The following is a 21509-nucleotide window of genomic DNA, read 5'->3' as shown; positions in this document are numbered from 1 at the left end:
ACTTTCCAGGCCCATCCATTTTCCTGTACATTTCATGATTTCCTATAAAGCTGAATATCATTTATATATGTACCACATTTTTATTATCCATTCATCTATTGATGGACATCTTGGTTGGTTCAATGATTTTTATTTTTGTCAGTCTTTATATGTTTGGCTATTTTGGCTCACATTTCTCTATGTACTTTGTGCATGTGGTACCTGAGGACACAAGAAGAGGGTATGGAATACTCTGAAACTGAAGTTGTATATGTTTGTAAGCTGCAGTAAGAGTGGGTGCTGAGAATTAACCCTGAGTCCTATAGAAGAGCAGTCATTTCTCTTTACTGCTCAGCCATCCCTCCAACCATATTAATCAAGTTTCCATAAAGTGTTCTTTCTCCGTTGACACTCTTGGTCTAACTTGGTTTTCCTTAGGTGTTGGTTTTGAAAACTTCTGCCTTAGACTTCTCAATGCTGTAACTAAACATTGAGCAAGACAATTTCAAGGAGAAAGAATTTGTTTTGGCTTGTGTTTTTTAGTTCATGTTCAGCTGGTTTCACATTTCTGGGACGAAGTTGAGGCAGAATGGCACAGTAGAAGGACATGGCAACTGTCTGCTTATATTATGACTGCCTGGAGGACAGAAAGAGAAGGAGCTGGGAACAATCTGAATATTTTCGAATCACACCATTAGTGATGTATTTCTACAACTGGGCCTGACCACCTACCTACCTTTTGTCTTTATAATTTGAATCAAACAATTGGGACAGAGTTCTCAGGATCCAATCACTTCCTAGAACTGTCAGCCAAGCCTGCAATATATGAGCCCGGGGATAGCATTTCATATTCAGTTTACATTCTTTCTCTCCCCTTTACCCTGTGTTTCCAAATGTCAATACATTTCTGTTGTACATATGGGGAAAAACAGTCATCTGTTTATATTAAAAAAAACTCTCAATTCACTCTGGATCCTTCTTGTTTCTGTGTTTTAGAGGACCTATTTGCTATTGTAATCCTTTATTTACACATTGCTGGGTAAATGTCTCACTTTAGCTACTTGTCTTCAGTAATCCTAGGTAAATTATTTAAAGTTTCTGCCTCCATTTTCCTCCTCTGTAAGACAGGATAACAAAAGTACTAATCCATTTTTATTATGGAGATTATGCGTGTAACTCACCTAACTCACAGCATATTTGATTTCCGGTATTATCCATCAACAAGCAGCCAATGCCATTTTATACTCACTTCCAGGTTTCTTTCCTGTACTTAGGCTTTAGGGAATGGGGTACATACACATCCAGTATTTTGCCACTAGAGGTCTCTCTTTTGTTACAAATAAGGAGATCACTGCACATTTAAGAGGGAAAATACTTAGCTGCTGCTTTGCTTGTCAGGAAGATAGATCGCTGCCTTTGCTCTTCTTGACTTGAAGAAGAACAAAAAATTGCAACACGATCCCTGGTATCCTCAACTTAAAACAGACAGGAGTTAATCGTCTGGTTGGGAAGTAAATCAGCAAAAGGACATTAGAACTATTAATATCATCATGAATGAAATTAATAGTTCACTATGAGCATTAGCATCATGCTATTCTGTACATATGAGTTACCTACGAATTTTAGAAATATCATCACTTATCACACTGAGTGTCTTAGCCTCTGGGGCACAACTTAGCTGGCAGGCATTGAAAGCCAGTGTTTTATTTTATTTTATTATTTTAATTTTGAATAGCTTGCTTCACATGTCAGTCCCAGTTCCCTCTCCCTCCTCTCCTTCCACACCCCCCAAACGTCTCCCCTCCAGCCTCCCACTCTGTCACCACTTACTTCCACATAGGGGATATCTAGAGTCTGTCATTTCACCCAGGGTAGGGGCCAGGCACTCCTCTAAGAGTTCAGGCTGAAAGAGCATCCTTCTTTGTGTTATGGACACGTGATGTCTGTTTGTATGCCAGGGATAAACACTAATCCACTGCCCAGGGCCCCATAGGTAGCGCAGACCTCCTCACTGACTCTCACATTCCGGGGGTCTGGATCAGTCCCATGCTGACCTCCCAGCTATCAGTCTGGGGTCCAAGAGCTCTCTAGTGTTCAGATCAGCTGTCTCTCCTGGTTTTGCCAGCCCATTCTTTGCCAATTTACTCATCACTCCTCTCTCTCTGTCACTGGGTTCCTTGGGTTCAGTTCAGTGCTTAACTGTGGGTGTTTGCCTCTGCTTCCATCAGTCACTGGATGGAGGCTCCTGGATGGTTATAGACATCAAGTTCATTATCAGGAATGGACATTCGAGGTGGTCTCCACTATTGCTTAACTTGACAGTTGGTGTCATCCCTTTAGATCACTAAAGGTCACACTGGTGCCTGATCTGTCTTCTAACCTATGATTCCCTCTTCCCCCTATTCTACACCCCACTCAACCTTCCTGTTCCCCCATGACCTATGCTCTCTTTCTCTTCTGCCCCTCTCTTCTTCCCAGCTCCCACTCCCACCCACCCCTCACTGTGTTCCCAGTCTGTTCAGAAGATCTTGTCACTTTCCTCTTCTCTGGGGGTACCATGCATATCTCTCTAAGGTGCTTTCCTGTTTACAAGACTCTCTGTCAGTGGAAGTACAGACTGACACTATCCTGATCTATGTCTAAAATCCATATACGAGTGAGTACATACCATGTTTATCTTTTTTCCACTGGGTTACCTCACTCAGGATGGTTTCTTCTAGTGTCATTCATTTACGTGGGAATTTCAAGATTCCATTTTTTTTTGCTGTGTAGTACTCCATTGTGTAAATGTACCACATTTTCTCTCTCCACTCTTCAGTTGAGGGGCATCTAGGTTGCTTCCAGGTTCTGAATATTACAAATAATGCTGCTATGAACATAGTGGAGCAGATGCCCTTGTTGTATGAATTTGCCTCTTTTGGATATATGCCTAAGAGTGGAATTGCTGGGTCTTGTGGTAGTTTGATTCCCATTTTCCTGAGGAATCTCCATACTGCTTTCCAAAGTGGCTGTACGAGTTGGCACTCCCACCAGCAATGGAGGAGTGTTCCCCTCTCTCCACATCCTCTCCAGCATACATTGTCTTTGGTGTTTATAATTTTACCCATTCTGACAGGAGTAAGATGGTGTCTCACAGTTGTTTTGATTTGCATTTCCCTGATGGCTAAGGATGTTGAGCACTTTCTTAAGTGTCTCTTGGCCATTTTAGCCTCCTCTATTGAGAATTCTCTATTTATTTCTGTTCTCCACCTTTTAATTGGATCCTTTGGTGTTTTGGAGACTTGCTTCTTAAGTTCTTTGTAAATTTTGGAGATAAGCCCTCTGTCAGATGTGGGGTAAGTGAATATCTTTTCCCATTCTGTGGACTGCCTTTTTGTCTTGTTGACTGTGTCCTCTGCCTTACAGAAGCTTCTTAGTTTCAGGAGGTCCCATTTGTTAATTGTCAATCTCAGTGTCTGTGCTACTGGTGTTCAGGAAGCGGTCTCCTGTACCAACTCATTGAAGAGTATCTCCCACTTTCTCTTCTAAGAGTTTCAGTGTGGTTGGATTTATGTTGAGATCTTTGATCCATTTGAACTTAAGTTTTGTGCAAGGTGATAGACATGGATCTATCTGCAGTCTTCTGCATACCAGTACCCAGTTATGACAGCACCATTTGTTGAAGATGCTTTCTTTTTTCCATTGTATAGTTTTAGCTTCTTTGACAAAAATCCAGTATTCGTAGATGTGTGGGTTAAAATCAGGGTCTTCAACTCAGTTCCATTGGTCTACCTGTCTATTTTTGTGCCAATACCAAGCTGTTTTCAGCACTAAAGCTGTATAATAGAGCTTGAAGTCGGGGATGGTGAAGCCTCCGGACATTACCTTGTTGAACAGGGTTGTTTTGGCTATCCTGGATCTTTTGTTTTTCCATACAAAATTGATTATTGTTCTTTCAAGTACTGCGAAGAATTGTGCCTGAATTTTGATAGGGATTGCATTGAATCTGTAGACTGCTTTTGGCAAGATTGCCATTTTTATTATGTTGATCTTACCAATCCAAGAGCATGGGAGATCTTTCCATTTTCTGGGATCCTCTTTGATTTCTTTCTTTAAAGACTCAAAGTTCTTGATATACAGGTCTTTCACTTCTTTGGTTAACATTATCCCCAGATAATTGATGCTGATTTTTGGCTATTGTGAAGAGTGATGTTTCTCTGATTTCTTTCTCAGCCACCTCATCATCTGTATATAATAGGGCCACTGATTTTTTGAGTTAACCTTGTATCCTGCCACTTTGCTGAAGGTGTCTATCAGCTCTAGGAGTTCTCTTGCAGAGATTTTCGGGTCACTTATGTAAACTATCATATCATTTGCAAATAGTGAAAGCTTGACTACTTCTTTTCCTATCTGTATCCCCTTGAGCTCTTTTTGTTGTCTTATTGCTCTAGCTAGAACTTCAAGTACAACATTGAAGACATATGGAGAGAGTGGACAGCCTTGTCTTTTCCTGATTTTGGAGGAATTGTGTTGAGTTTCTCTCCATTTAGTTTGAGGTTAGCTGTTGGTTTACTCTATATTGCTTTTATTATGTTCAAGTATGTTCCTGTTATCCCTGCTCTCTCTAGGACCTTTATCATGAAGGGATGCTGGATTTTGTCAAAGGTTTTTCTTTCTCACTTTGTTTATATGGTGGATTACATTGATAGATTTTCCTTTTTTTTCTTCTTTTTCTTTTTTGGTTTTTACGAGACAGGGTTTCTTTGTATTGTTTTGGAGGCTGTCGGTCCAGCCCAGCATCGAACTCACAGAGATCTGCCTGCCTCTGCCTCCTGAGTGCTGGGATTAATGGCATGCGCCACCACCGCCCGGCCATTGATAGATTTTCTAATGTTGAATCATCCCTACATTCCTGGAATGAATCCTAGTTGATCATGGTGGATGGTTTTTCTGATATGTTCTTGAATCCAGTTTGCTAGTATTTTATTGAGTATTTTTGCATCGATTTTCATGAGGGAAATTGGTCTATAATTCTCTTTCTTAGTTGTGCCTTTGTGTGAGTTTGGTATCAAGGTAATTTTAGCCTCATAATAAGAGTTTGGCAGTGAGCCTCCTGCTTCTATTGTATGGAATACTTTGAGGAGTATTGGAATTAGCTCTTCTTTGAATTTCTGGTAGAATTCTGCACTGAAGCCATCTGGGTCTGTGCTTTTTTTTTGGTTGGGAGACTATTGATGACTGATTCTATTTCATTAAGGGTTATAGATCTGTTTAGACTGTTTATTTGTTCTTCATTTAGTTTTGGCAAGTGATATCTATCCAGGGAATTGTCAATTTCCTTTAAATTTTTGAATTTTGTATAGTATAGATTTTCAAAGTATGCCCTGATGATTCCCTGGATTTCCTCAGTGTCCGTTGTTATGTCCCCCTTTTCATTTCTGATTTTGTTAATTAGCATGCTCTCTCTCTCTCTCTGTCTTTTGGTTACTTTGGACAGAGGTTTGTCTATTTTGTTGATTTTTCTCAAAGAACCAACTCTTTGTTTCATTGATTCTTCTCAATGTTTTTCTGGTTTCTACTTTATTGATTTCAGCCCTCAATTTGATTATTTCCTGGCATTTTCTCCTCCTGGGTTAGTTTGCTTCTTTATGTTCTAGAGCATTCAGCTCTGCTATTAATTCTCTAGTGTGACTGTTCTCCAGTTTTTTCATGTGGGCATTTAGTGCTAAGAACTTTCCTCTCAGCACTGCTTTCAGAGTGTCCCATAAGTTTGGGTATGTTGTGTCTTCTTTCTCATTGAACTCCAGGAAGTCTTTAATTTCTTTTTTATTTCTTCTTTTACCCAGGGATGGTGCAGTTGTGCATTGTTCAATTTCCATGAGTTTGTAGGGTTTCTGCGATTTGTGTTATTCTTGAATTCTAATTTTAATGCACGGTGGTCTGATAAGATACAGGGAGTTATTCCAATTTTTTTTGTATCTGTGGAGATTTGCTATGTTTCCTATTATGTGGTGAATTTCAGAGAAGGTTTTATGTGGCACTGAGAAGAAAGGATATCCCTTTGTGTTTTGGTGGAATGTTCTATTGATCTCTGTTAAACCCGGTTGGGTCATCACTTCTATTAGTTCTTTTGTTTCTTTGTTAAGTTTCTGTCTGGAGGTCCTGTCTAGTGGTGAGGGCGGAGTGTAGAAGACTCCTAATTCTAGTGTGTGAGATATTATGTGCGATTTCAGCTTTAATAATATTTCTTTCACAAATGTGTGTGCCTTTGTATTTGGGGCTTAGATGTTCAAAAGTTAGACTTCATCTTGATGGACTTTCATTTCATTAATATGAAATGTCCTTCTTCATCTCTTTTTTCATTGATTTTAATTTGAAATCTAGTTTGATAGATATTAGGATTGCTACACCCGCTTGTTTCTTGGGTCCCTTTGATTGGAAAATCTTTTCCCAACCATTTACTCTGAGGTAATGTCTGCTTTTGACGTTGAAATGTGTCTCTTGTATGCAGGAGAAGGATAGGTTCTGTCTTCGTATCCATTCTGCTAGTCTGTATCTTTTTAGAGGCAAGTTGAGACTGTTGACATTGATGGTTATTAATGACCATTGACTGAAGATTCTTGTTTGTGCTTGATTTATTGGTAGTATTGTATGTAGGTTCTCCTCCCTTTTTCTTTTGGTTTTTGGTAAAGTGGGATTATCTGTTGCCTCTGTCTTTGTGAGTGTATCTTCGTTGGGTCTAGGTTTTCCTTCCAGCACTTTCTGTAGAGCTGGATTCATGGATACTTATTGTTTAAATCTGGCCTTGTCATGGAATATTTTGTTTTCTCCATCTATGGTAATTGAAAGCTTTGCTGGATATAGTAGTCTGGGCTGGCATCCTTATTCCCTTAGCGTTTGTAGGACATCTGTCCAGTATCTTCTGGCTTTCATATTTTCCATTGAGAAGTCAGGTGTAATTTGGATAGGTCTGCCTTTACATGTTACTTTGCCTTTTTCTTAGCTGCTCTTAATATTTTCTCCTTATTCTGTAGGTTTGATGTTTTGATTATTATATGGTGAGGTGACTTCTTTTTCTGGTCCAGCCTATTTGGTGTACTGTAAGATTCTTGTATTTTCATAGGCATATCATTGTTTAGGTTAGGGAAGTTTTCTTCTATGATTTTGTTGAGTATGTTTTCTGTAACTTTGAGCTGTATTTCTTTGCCTTCTTATATTTATTATTCTCAGGTTTGGCTTCTTCATGGTGCCCCATTTTTCCTGGATATTTTGTGCTAGGGATTTGTTGGTTTTGAGATTTTCTTTGGTTGATGACTGTATATCCTCTAATGGGTCTTCAACACCTGAGATTCTCTCTTCTATCTCTCGTATTCCATTGGTGATACTTGCATCTGTAGTTCCTGATCCCTTACTCAGCTTTTCTATTTCCAGCATCCCTTCATTCTGTGTTTTCTTTATTGTTTCTATTTCAGCTTTCAATCCTTCAGCTGTTTGAGTTGTTTCCTTCATTTGTTTGGTTGTTTTTTTCTTGGTACTCTTTAGATTCTTTGAGAGATTTGTTTATTTCTTGAATTTTTTTAGTTTGCCTTTTCCCCCATTTCATGGATTTTTTTTTTGGTTTGTTTTTTCTTCTATTTCTTTAAGGGATTTCCTCATTTTCTCTTTGAGGGTCTCTATTATCTTCAAAAAATAATGTTTAAGGTCTGTCTCCTCTGCTTTGTCTATGTAGTCCTTTTCAGGTCTTGCTGGTGTTGGTTACCTAGATTCTGGTGGAGTCATGTTGGTCTTTCTATTGCTGAGTGGGCTCTTATTCTGTTTTCTTCCCATCTCTTCTTCCAGTGGGTGTAGGTGGGGTCTTTCTGTCTCCACTTGTCTCCTTCTTTCCTGAAGCTGAAGCTGCATATACTGAAACTGAAGCTGGGGTCGCTGGAGGTTGGAGCCTGGAAGGGCTGATGACTTTCCTGAAGTTGGAGTCGCCCGAGGTTGGGGCCTGGAAGGGCTGATGCCTTTCCTGTGTGGAAGGGTCTTCTGGATGCCAGTACTGGGCCCCCGGAAAATTGAGGGGATGGGTGTTGGGCCGAAAGCCAATGTTTGTATCATATTATATATGACTCAGAGAGTGGTCTATGGCCTAGCATCAACGATTTTGCCTCATAGCTCGTTTGGAATGCAAACTCTAAAGCCCATCGAATCTACATTTAACAAATCACTTTTGTGAAGTACTCATTAGCACTCTGATTGTCAAACATGATATACCATGAGATATCCTAGGATGATGAAAAATAACAATGCTCACATGGTTTATGTTTGCAGGGCCTCATGCACATACTGAACCAAAAACTGAAAATATACTGTAATTCAACAGCAGTTGAGTTAGAAAATTTCCTAGGGAGCTAGAAAACGTATGCTTTCCATTTATATTTTATATATAGTTATACAAACACTAAACATGTTTTTAATCATTCTGTTGTGAACAGTTTGGTAACTTGTTTGTTTTATCATGAACATGAAATGGGAAATTATGGCCTAGAAGCCAAATGCAGCCCATCTGTTCTTGTAAATAAAACTTCATCAGAACAGATGTATGGCCATTTGTTAACATATTGTATGTCACTGTGTTCCTACAAAAAAGATAATGTCTGGAGGGAGACAGAGTTGTTACATCCTACAAAGTCTAAAGCATTGACTATATTAATAGCAAATGTATCCTGATACTGGCTTTAATATTTGTTCTTTATGTGTAGTGTATGGGTATTTGGCTTGCTTGTATATCTGTTCATCATGTGTATGCCAATGCCTTCAGGGGTCATAAGAGGATGCTAGATCCTCTGGAACTGAAATTACAGATAGTTATTAATTGCCATATAGGTACTGGAAGTCTAGGATGCTGCCAAAAAATTCTCAGTGTTCAGCTGTTTTATCACTCTGATATGCTTGAATCTATTTGTTCAGTGATTTCTATAACAGGTATTATCTGGCAGAAAGAACAGCAGCGTACTGCATTCATTTAGCCTAAGATGATACTACTGAATTTCACATCTACAGCCATAGAACTATAGTAGGCACTTGACTACTTACCTGTATGAGTTATTTTTCTATGGAAATGAAAAAATACTAGATAAAAATAATTTAAAAGAGGAAAATTCATTTTGATTTATGGTTTCAGTTTCAGAATGATTTGGTAATATTGGGATTTTTTTTAGATTTATTTTATTTTAAATTGGAAACAAGCTTGCTTCACATGCCAATTCCAGCTTCCTCGCATTCCCCTCCTCCCCCGAACCCCCAACAATCCCTACTCCATTCCCCAGGGAGGCTGAGGCCCTCCAGGGTGAACTCCAGAGTCTGTCATTTCATTCAGGGTAGGGCCTAGGCTCTCTCCCAAGAGTCCAGTCTGAGAGAGCATCCCTCATTGCGGGATGAGCGCACAAAGCCCATTTGTGTAACAGGGATAAATGCTGATCTACTACCCAAGGCCCCATAGATTGCCTAGGCCTCTTCACTGACACCCACATTCAGGGGTCCTGGATCAGTCCCATGCTGGCCTTCCAACCATCAGTCTGGGGTCCAAGAGCATCCCCTTGTTCAGGTCAGCTGTTTCTGTGGGTTAAACGAGCCCAATCTTGATCCTTTGCTCATCTGTCCTTCTTCTCTGTCACTGGGTTCCAGGAGTTAAGTGCAGTGTTTATTTGTGTGTGCCTGCCTCTGCTTCCATCAGTCACGGGATGAAGGTTCTGTTTCCCAGACTCTCTGGCAGTTGGATTGTAGGCTGGCACTCCCCAGATCCATGTCTAAAATCCATAGATGAGTGAGTACATACCATGTTTGGCTTTTTGTGACTGGGTTACCTCACTCATGGTGGTTTCTTCTAGTGCCATCCATTTGCCTGCAAATTTCAAGATTCCATTGTTTTTTTTCACTGAATAGTACTCAATTGTGTAAATGTACTACATTTTCTCTATCCACTCTTCAGTTGAGGGGCATCTAGGTTGCCTCCAGGTTTTGATTATTACAAATAACGTCCTTGTTGTATGAACGTGCAGAGTGGAATTGCTGGGTCTTATGGTAGACTGATTCCCATTTTCCTGAGGAATCTCTGTACTGATTTCCATAGTGGCTGTATGAGTTGGCACTCCCACAAGCAGAGGAGGAGTGTTCATCTTTGTCCACATCCCCTCCAGCATAAACTTTCATTAGTATTATTGATTTTAGTCATTCTGACAGGAATAAGACAGTATCTCAGAGTTATTTTGGTTTGCATTTGCCTAATAGCTAGGGATGTTGAGCCCTTTCCAAGAGGTTCAGTTTATGTGTTTTTATGTTGAGGTCTTTGATCCATTCTGACTTAAGTTTTGTGCATAGAAATAGACATGGCTCTATCTGCAGTCTTCTACATACCAGTATCCAGTTATGCCAGCACTATTTTTTTCATTGTATAATTTTAGCTTCTCTGTCAAAGATCAGGTGTTCATACATGTATGGGTTAAAATCGAGGTGTTCGGTTTAATTCCATTGGTCTACCTGTCTATTTTTTGCAAATGCCAACCTGTTTTCAGGACTTTAGCTCTGTGATAGAGCTTGAAATCAGGGATGGTGATGCCTGCAGACATTGCTTTGTTGAACAGGATTGTTTTGGCTATGCTGGGTCTTTTGTTTTTATATATAAAATTGTGAATTGTTCTTTCAAGGTCTGTGAAAAAATGTTCTGGGATTTTAATGGGGATTTTATTGAATTTGTAGATTGCTTTTGGCAATGTTGCCATTTTTACTACGTTGATCCTACCTATCCAAGAGCATGGGAGATCTGTTCATTTTCTGGTGTCTTCTTTAATTTCTTTCTTTAAAGACTCAAAGTTCTTGTGATACAGGTCTTTCACTTGTTGTGTTAGTATTATCCCAAGGTATTTTATGTTGCTTGTGGCAATTGTTAAGGGTGATGTTTCTCTGATTACTTTCTCAGCCCTTTTATCATCTGTATATAGTAGGACTACTGACTTTCTTGAGTTGATCTTGTATCCTGCCACTTTGCCAAAGGAATTCATCAGCTGAAGGAGTTCCCTGGTAGAATTTTTTGGGTCACTTATGTAAACTATCATATCATCTGCAAATAGTGAATGTTTGACCTCTTCCTTTCCAATTTGTATCCCCTTGATCTCCTTTTGTTGTCTTATTGGTCTTTGTAGAACTTCAAGTACAATATTGAAGAGGTATGGAGATGTTCAGAATTGAGACTTCATCCTGTTGGATTTCTCGTGTGATGAGTGTGAAATGACCTCCTTCATCTATTTTGATTGATTTTAGTTTAAAGTCTAATTTGTTATATATTTGGATTGCTACCCCTGCTTGTTTCTTGGGTCCATTTGACTGGAAAATATTTTCCCAACCATTAACTCTGAGGTAATGTCTGCCTTTGAGGCTGAGATGTGTTCCTTGAGTGCAGCAGAAGGAAGGATTCTGCCTTCAAATCTATTCTGTTAACCTGTGTCTTTTTATGGGCAAGTTAAGACCATTAATATTAAGGGATATTAATGACCATGGATTGCTCATTCTTGTTTGTTTTGGAATGGTTCATGCTCGTGGAATTGTATGTGGATTTCCACCCCTTTTTTCTTTTGGTAAATTGGTATTATATATTGACTATGTTTTTCTGGTTGTAGTTAACTTCCTTGGGTTGGACTTTTATTTCCAAAATTTTCTGTAGGGCTGGGTTAGTGGATATGTATTGTTTAAATCTGGCTTTTTCATGGGGTATCTTGCTTTCTCCATCTATAGTGATTGAAAGCATTGCTGGGTGTAGTAGTCTGGGCTGGCATCCGTGGTCTCTTAGTGTTGATAGAACATCTATCCAAGACCTTCTGGCTTTCAGAGTTCCATGGAGAAGTCAGGTTTAATTCTGGTAGGTTTGCCTTTGTATGTTATTTGACATTTTCCCTTAGGTGCTCTTAATATTCTTTCTTTATTCTGTATGTTTGGGGTTTTGATTATTATGTGGCAAGGGGATTTTTTTGTGGTCCACTCTATTTGGTGTTGTTTAAACTTCTTGTACCTTCATTGGCATGTCTTTCTTTAGATTGGAAAAGTTTTTGTCTATGATTTTGTTGGATATGTTTTGTGCCCCTTTGAGGTGGTTTTCTTTGCCTTCTTCTATACCTATTATTCTTAGGTTTGTACCTTAGGTTTGGTCTTTTCATTGTATCCCATATTTCCTGGATATTTTGGGTTAGGGATTTGTTGCACTTGAGATTTTATTTGGTCAATGGATGTATTTCTCCTAGTATATCTTCCAACACCTGAGATTCTCTCTTCCATCTCCTGTATTCTGTTGGTTATTCTTGCATCTATTACCTGACCATTTGCCCAGCTTTTCTATTTCCACCATTCTTTCAGACTGTGTTTTTTTATTGTCTCTCAGCTTACAATTCTTGCACTGTTCCAATTGTTTCTTGCAATTTTTGGTTTGTCTTTTCCTCCATTTCTTGCATTTGTTTTCTGATTTTTTGGCTTGTTTTTTTCTTCTTGCTGTTTTTGGTTTGCTTTTTCTTCCATCACTTTAAGGGATTTTCCCTTATCCTCTTCGAGGGCCTCTATCATTTTCATGAAGTTGTATTTAAGGTCATTCTCTTCTGCTTCATTTGCATTGGAATATTTAAATCTTGTTGATGTAGAGTCTCTAGACTCTGGGGGTATCCTACTTGCTTTTCTGTTGCTGAGTGTGTTTTTGTATTGTCTCCTTCACAACCCTTCTTCCAGTGAGTGCAGAATGAGCCTCTTCCTCACCTGGTGGATAGGGGACTAGGATTCCATTTTGGTGGGTGCAAGCAAGTCCATTACTCTGGTAGTTCTCCTCTTCCTGGTCCTAGTCCTGGTCCTGTGGGTGGAGAAGGAGACTAGGATGCTGGGGTGTGTTGACTGCGGCCGGGGTGGGAGCTTTAGTGGCAACTCCCAGGGACAGGAACTCTGCCCAGAAACAGGTCCCAGTTTACCTGGTCCCATGGGTGGAGAAGAAGTCCAGGAAGCTGGGGTGTGTTGTCTGCTACTGGGAGGGGAGACTCACTGGCAGTCCCCCAGGCACTGGAATGAGTACCTAGAAATAGGCCTCGGTTTGCGTGGCCCCGTGGTTGGAGACGAAGACCAGCAAGTTAGGGTGTGTTGGCTCCCACTGGGAGGGGAGACTCAGTGGCAGTCCCCAGGCACTGGAACATGAGCCCGGAACAATATTAGGATTTTCTAAAATACTGTGTCTGGATTATCTGGATATATATGTGGACTACTTTTCCTTTCTTCCTTCCTTCCTTCCTTTCTTCCTTCCTTCCTTCCTCTCTTCTCTCTCTCTCTCTCTCTCTCTCTCTCTCTCTCTCTCTCTCTCTCTCTTTCTTCTTTCTTTTTATCTTTTTTTTGAAAGTGAGTGGGTCTCTCTGTGTAGTTCTAGCTGTCCTAGAACACACTATTTAGATCAGGCTGGATCCTCCTGTCACTGTTGCTGGAGTACTGATAATAAAGATATGCATTACCATGCCTGGCTAGCATATATTTTCTAATATTGTTCATTTTTTAACCTTGGGGAGTCCCTCCTAATTTCTTACTGTTTATTATTTATTTTTGTTTTACCTGTCTTAAGTTCTTACCTCCATGAGTATATGTACACAACTTATGTGCAGTACCCAAGGAGGCCAGTAAAAGGTGATTGATCTCCTGGAATTGCAGGTGTGGACCATTGTGAGCTGTCATGGGTTGCTGAGAACTGAATCCAAGTCCTCTGGAAGAGCAGCAAGTGCTCTTAACTGCTGAGTCTTGTCTCCAGCCTTCGGGTTTTTTTTTTTAATATTTTAATGACTCATTGGAAATTTTGCGTCATGTACCCTGATCACACTTATTTCCCAGTCCTTTCATGTCCATACCCACTCTCTTGTGACACCCCCCCAAATAAAAAGAAAACTCAAAAAATAAAGAAAAACAAGTCCAATTTGTGTTATCTATAAACCTACTGGAGCATGGTCAAACTCTCAATGGCCTGCCACTTAAATAGACTGAGTCTCATTACCCTTCCCCCACCCCCACCAAAAGCCATCAATTGGGGGAGAGCCAACCTCAGCATCCTTAGAACACTTCCTAACAGTTCTCTTTAATGGCTTCCTATTTAGGTTGTTACCCTTCTTTTTGGGGAGAAGGAGGGGTTAGAGTGGGGGTAGTGGTTTTCACAGAAGCCTTCCCCATCCCCCCTCAAATGTGATTCTGCAATCATCTATATCACTGCAAACATATTTTTTACTGTGGGCAGGAGTGTGGGTCATGGGATTCCACGTATTTTCTGATGACAGCACAGCTCCAGCAGCAGTAGGACCATGGATTCAGACAGGGCCCTCAGAGACAGGCTGGACCACAGACATCAACTTGGCCTCGGGTGCAGTACAGGCCACCAGGGCCCACAGACATCAGCATGGCCTCATGCTTCAGCACAGACCACAGTCATCCACATGGCCTTTGATGGTCACACAGGACTAGGACATCACCACAGACCTCAGCCACAATAGGACCTCAGATCCAGACATGGCCCTTGGCAGCAGCTTGGATTTGGGTATCACCATAGCCTCAGGTGGCAAAGCAGGTCACTCACATCAATATGACCAGCAGCAGCAGCACCGGCATCCTGATAAAAAAAGCTATTTTAGATATATTTATTTTGTTTTATGTGTATGAATGCTTTCTCTATATACACGTTTATGCTCCATGTCTATGCCTGATGCCTTTAGAGTTCAGAAAAAGGTATCATGTACTCTGGAACTGGAATCGAGGTAGGCTTTAAGGTACTATATGAATACCAGGAACCAAGTCCCAGTCCTCTATAAGATCAAAAAATGCTCCTAACCACTGAGGTAACTTTCCAATCTCCCTTCTGATTTTTAAGTGAAATTAATTATGAGTATTTATATGACATTTAGGAAATAATATATTTTTCATAATATATTCAAGTTAATCTTAGAATCACAAAGGTTTGCAGTAGCCATGTACCTAAGAAGAGATATCATTTTGAATCATTACTATGTCAACAAATACTTTGGAAGCTGTATAAAATTGTGAATCATCCAGTATTAGAGCCTGGGATCCTTCTTTGGAAGATTTGGTATTTTATGTAAAGTTTGTAAAACCATGGTATGTCTGAGTTTGAAATCCCAGATACGTGTAGTAAATATACTGAATACATCAGTACAAAAAAGTTACAATTTAGATATGAAATAACTCTCAGATGGTTAATATGTTGAACACTTGATCCTCACCTAGTAGAGCCAATCACAAAGACGTGATTAGGTGACAGTGAGATGACTCAGTGGTTAAAGGCACTTGCTGCCATGCCTTGTGACCTGAATTCAATCCCCAGGAATCACATGACAGGAGAGAACTTATTTCTAAAAATTGTCCTCTGACTTCACATACATGATGTGGCATGGGTACACCCACACACACACCCACACCCACACACATACACACCCACACACACACACACACACACACACACACACACACACACACACACGACATATTTTTTAAAAGAAGTGTTGGATCATCAGGTTTTTGACCTAATCAATGGAATGATCTGTTGGTAAATTCATATTATTGAAATATTTGTAGAACTTTTGCAAAGTAAAACTCCATAGGAGGAAGTAGGTCTCCTTTGTGGGCATATTCTTGGAAGCTATGATTGGTGCTAGGAAATTTCCTCAATTCCTATTTGCTTCTCAGGGCCATAAGGTGAGAAACTCTGTAGCACCATACCCGCCATTATGATGTACTGCCTCAGCAGAGGTCCAGAAACAATGGAGCCAGCGACAATGAGCTGAAGGTTCTGAAACCAAAAGCCAAAACATGCTTTCTTCCTTTTAAATTCTTTTTCTTTGAATTTCTTCTCAATGACAACACAAGAGTGACCAATGAAGAAAATAAGGACAAGGAAGTCAATGACATTAAAAAGTGGTCCCTGTATCAAATGATAGAGAGAACCAGAAGCTTAAGTAGACATAAAATCAATTATAATCATGACTGTTCACAGTTTATATTTCAGAAACTCAATTAGATGTGATGTGCTATCTCATTCAATGTTTAGACAACTTGTATTACCCCACTTTGCAGATGAAGACATTAAAGCTCAAGAAGACTATGATCACATATAACATTCAGTTTCTTTGCTATGTTCTGATATATCCCAACAAACATTAAATGCTTCACATACTAGATATTTTTTCATTTGTAACTTAATTTCTAGGTTCCAGAATACAGAGACACAATTTCAAGACTACCCTGATGCCTTTTGTGGGAATAATATATATTTTGTCACATTTAACATCTGTGTATATATAACACATTGCATTTGGTAAGGTGGATGAAGAGGAGGAACATCTGGTGGGTCTCCTAAACAGAACCATTAGGAAACAAGGTGTTAGTTTGCTGAATGGTTGGGTACTAAAAGCCTTCACTGGCCTTAGCCAGCACATATTATTAATCATGATGGGACTTGTATAATGAGAATTTCATATTTGGATATGGAGACTGACATTTCAAAATCACATGTGTATATGTGCTTACATTTATATGCATATCTATATTACAAGTACTCTAAAACATCCTTAACCCTTGGCTTATATTTGTAAGGGTAAATGATTTGTTAAAAGAAAAGCTCAGTTCTTAATTGTATGTATGTGTACATGTTCTTTGTGTCCAGGTGTGCTAGAGATTGAACTCAGGTCCTCAAGCTTGCACAACAAGAACTTCATCTACTGATTCATCTCCATAGTCCTTTAATTTTCACTCTAAAACATCACATCTATACTCTGATTCTCTTCCAATTGTATAATTCTTACATTTTTAAAACACTACAGCTAAAAATGAATTAACTTTAAGTATTATAGAGCTTTGAGTTATGACTGTTATAGGCTGCACCCAGAATATGGTGATCTATATATAGATAATCCCTGACCAATGATGGTTCCACTTAAAATTTTTCAGTATTACAGTGGTGTAGAAGTGATATGTATTCAGTAGATACTGTATTTCAGTTTTTGAATGTTGAGCTTTACCTTGTCAGTAAATCACCCTTTACAGATCGTTATCAGCTCATAGAGCTTAAGCTCTTCCTAAATTCTGTCAGCCATGCAACCATAAGAGACCTGAAACTTCAGTGCATTTACCTATAAACTATGGTGCTTGGTAGTTAAGATTATTAAATTCAGAAAAGTAATGATGTTTTCAATTGATAATTAGTTTCTTTGGGAATAACTCCATTCTAATGAGGGGCTTCTGTATTTTTTTTTGGCTAGTATGGTAAATAAGGCTATATCACTTGAACCAATACATCTGATTCTGGGTTTTTGTCAATATCAGAACTTAGGTATTTGTTCATACTTAGCGTATTTTGACCATACTCATTTTTCTCCTATTTATTTTATTTTGTATTTTTCAGAAAGAGTTTTGGAGCACCTACACAAACGCACAACAAGGAGAGACCAATAGAGGAAGTGACTGGTTCCAATTTTATCTAACTTTTCCATTAATCTTTGGCCTCTTCATTATTCTCCTTGTCATCTTCTTAATCTGGAGATGCTTTCTAAGAAACAAAACTAGGAGACAGACAGTAACTGAAAGCCACATTCCTTTCCCTCAACACCTTAACATTATTACTCCACCTCCTCCACCAGATGAAGTCTTTGATAACAGTGGATTGTCTCCAGGCTTTTTGGAATATGTTGTTGGGCGCTCAGATTCTGTCTCTACTCGCCTTTCCAACTGTGATCCCCCTCCGACCTATGAGGAAGCCACTGGCCAGGTGAACTTGAGAAGGAGTGAAACAGAACCTCATTTAGACCCACCACCAGAATATGAGGACATAGTCAACTCCAGCTCAGCTACTGCCATTGCTATGGTGCCTGTGGTCACCACCATCAAATGAAGCTGCAAACCTATTTTTACTCTAATCATTTCTAAAATACTAATGGAAGAACTTTGTAGCACTTTACCACTACATAAATGTGCATTGACTTATTTTATTAGACTCTTACAGCATACTACTTCACATTTACTGGTTGATTTTTCTTTAGTTTTTCTTATTATAAAAACATTATCAATGTTCATTTTTATGAGAGGAAACATGAAGGAAAGACTTGCTAGTGAATGTCTTTATGTATTTTGACAGAATTCATATGCCTTTACAAATATGTGTTTGTGTGTGTGTGTATATATATATACACACACATATACATTGACATATATATGTATCTCCACATGTGCATCATCCAGTATGTGTATAACTCTTGTAAAATTAACTAACTTCTACCACACCACCCATAAAGACATCATTAACTACCAAAATTCAAAAAGTAGGGGGACACCTACAGTTTATGTGATAGTCAATAACAGGCAGTATTTTCTAACTATTATAGATGTTGGTTAACCTCCCATTTCTTGAAAGAAAAAATATACTTGGATTCATTTTCAAGTTTAGAGACATCTCACACAGAGAGACAAACAGAGACTGCAGTATATAGCAAGGAAATCAATGATCATTAGTAGCATTTAGCTCATTTTGTACTAGGGTATTTCTTCTTGACTGATTACCACACATCGTCCCATTAAATTTGCTAGCATCTTTTGAATGTTTCATGCCACTCATATTACTATCTTGTTTCTAAGAATTTCTAAGTAGTGGAATAAAGTATGTGTTAATGGCAGGGAGTAGATATTGCCTACTCCTTTACTCATTGGGTAGTGGGCAACAATTTTTTCTTTTACACTAATTTTAATTTTCTCATTGCTACAATAGACTCTTCGTGTACTCAAGAGTTTATCAAAAACAAATTTTTGAATTATTTTCTTAATGTTTTATACAGTCTGAAATCTTATTCTCAAAATTATTAGTATACAATTTTCCATTCAATTATAACTTTTGACTTTTGTGTTGATGGAAGATGATTACACAGTATCTGCTATAGTAGATGCACATTAAGTTTAGTTTAGTTCCATATAGATCTCATTATTGTTGCTGTTTTATTTTATTTTATATTGATTTTTTTAGCTGCAGTAGTTTTACTTCTTATCCCTGGAGTAGAGGGAGCTAGTTGGGAATGAAATGCCAAAATAAACTATTTCAGAAGAATAAAAAAATGTCAGATGAGATGGTGTATGTACAAGTAATTTGTGCAATGTGAAGAACTATTCAAGTGTAATATGCCAATATTATTATTGTGCTCCAGGGGGACATTTGTCCCTGTTACTCTAGAATTGATCAGAGCTTTCACATAATGAGAAATAGAGCAGTGGGCTCCATAAACAGCTAATATTTCCTAATCTAAATCTATGGGGTATTACATACTTTCTGACATAATTTGGACTGTACAAAAGCTGTGCCAATTTAAATACATTTGCCAATGCACTGTAAGATGAAGAAATGCTGGAAATTATACTAAGTACATGAATTAGTTCATTGGTTTGATAGATGAAAAAATATTATATCTTGGTAATGGTCTCAGCACAACAATATTGCTTGGAATTTTTTTCTGACTATATGATCTTTACTTTCTAATTATATCTTAAGTTAAAGATGTTTGATTCAGCATGCAAGCCAAGTTATGAATTGTTTAGAACTGAAAATTAAGGCTATTTTGTAGGGAGGGGTGTGTGTGTGTTTGTGTGTGTGTGTGTGTGTGTGTGTGTGTGTGTGTATGTGTGTGATTAATACTAGGCTTTAGATGAGGCCAGTAGTTTTCAAATTGTGACTCACTCACAAACCCTGGGAGTTCTCCGACAGCCTTCTAGGAGATCTGTGAAATCAAAATATTTTTATCTTATCTGAAGACATTGTGTATCTCTTTATTCTAATTCCCTCAAAACAGAGTTGAACAATGGAAAACAATACAGTCTTCCCACACATCTTTTTAAAAAGAAAATATAGCTATTTTTCATTAAAATGTATTCATTTGTATCAGCATATATTATTTTAACTTTTAGGTGAGCTAGCTCTTTAATTCTTTCAGTTCATTTCTAACATGCGAAATATTGATAGATATAAATATCAAAATGCAAAAGTTCTTTGGAATCTAGGTTTCCCTAAGAATGTTAAGGGGATCCAGAAAGCAAAAATTTAAGAACTATAGGATTAGACAAAAATCAGGACATCGTATCACTAAGTTAGGTTTTGTTCTTGTAATATTATTTTACGTTTTTAAATGTAAATATTGGATTTTACACTTCCTTCACTAAAGTATAAGAACGAGTGATGATTCTTGAAAGAAAAGCCAAATGTTTAAATTGATCTATTGGCCAGTTTAGACTGTTAGAGAAAACACTACTTCATAGTAAATAATAGCTGTACTAACCATAAATTTCAAGGCAGCTTTTCCATGAAGAGAGAATAATCAAAATGTTTTCATGAAATTTTGTTTTACATATTTTGTGTTGTGTTTGAGTTCAGTTTAGGTCTCATCCTTTTAAAATTCCCTTTGCTAACCCTTCTGGTTTTATAAACTGAGTTTGTTAACATTTATTATAATTAAGGGGCTTATCTGGAATAATATATATTTTTATGCTTTGCCTTTACTACCTGATTGATACTGCATTTGTCTTTGATCATTTTTAATGAAGATTTATTTTTGCAGAATATACTTAATATCTTTCTAATCAGTAAGTAAATGGAATTAAATGGTTTATATTTAAATAAAAATATCTGCTCATGGTTTCTCCAGTAGAATGATTTTCAAACCTCAACCTGAAGTGCTTGTGTCTGGAATCCTTGAACTGGCAGTTTTTACTTCCCTGCTCTAAATGCCACAGTAAATTATATATGTTTTAAATAAATAAAATGATGGCTTCTTTTCCTATTGACCAATAAAAATGGAAATGTTGTATTTGTTGATTGCTAATGATAACATCTTTAAGACTGATGATCTGATCTAGTAACTGCAGAGGTAGTTTTAACTTAGTGTTATGTAAATAGCGTGTATTTTATTACAGTACTCCACATTTGCAAATGCTTGGTTTACATTAAATTATGGTATTTAACTTTTTATGTTTATACTAGATAAAATTTTCTTATGTTTCTGTGGTTTTAGTGTGCTAAATAAAGCTATTTTTAAACCAGGAGATTATCTTTTCTGTCATATTAATCAGGTGATTAAGTGGTAAAGATACTGTATAAGCTCTTATAAATTACATTTTAATTAGATACAATTATCATATTTTTCTTATGAATTTGCAGAATATCACTGTACAGAAATCAGGAATAATCTAATGAAAACCCAGAGTTTTCTCAGCATTAAAAACTTTCTACACTCTTTTTAATGACAAAAAGAAACGGAAATCACTACTTCATGTGAATGGAATGAGATGCTTGCTAATACATACTTTGTCAGTTCATGCAGAAAGAGGATGTCTACAGATATCAAAAAGTTGGCTTTATCCTGCTTAAAATAACTTGCATTTGACATTTTCCATGAGAAAAAATAGCACATTTTTAAAATGTCGTGACCACATGTCATCTCCCTAAGTAGCTAGCTTAAGATTGCAAAGAC

General features: G+C 37.9%; 1 protein-coding gene across 1 annotated transcript in view; it reads left to right on the top strand.

Moving 5' to 3' along the window:
* Positions 1 to 21081, top strand: part of Prrg1 (proline rich and Gla domain 1) — a 105690-nt gene extending 84609 nt beyond the window's left edge. Inside the window, exon 4 of the mRNA XM_005087124.4 lies at positions 17411 to 21081. Coding sequence (XP_005087181.1) covers positions 17411 to 17896 — 486 coding nt within the window. The 3' untranslated portion in view covers positions 17897 to 21081. The remainder of the gene's footprint in view (positions 1 to 17410) is intronic.
* The last annotated feature ends 428 nt before the right edge of the window (positions 21082 to 21509 follow it).

This window comes from Mesocricetus auratus, unplaced genomic scaffold (genome assembly GCF_017639785.1).
Source record: "Mesocricetus auratus isolate SY011 unplaced genomic scaffold, BCM_Maur_2.0 Super-Scaffold_100003, whole genome shotgun sequence".
Classification (NCBI taxonomy): Eukaryota; Metazoa; Chordata; class Mammalia; order Rodentia; family Cricetidae; genus Mesocricetus; species Mesocricetus auratus.
The sequence above is the reverse complement of the archived record's forward strand: the minus strand, read 5'-3'. Positions and strand labels throughout refer to the sequence as shown.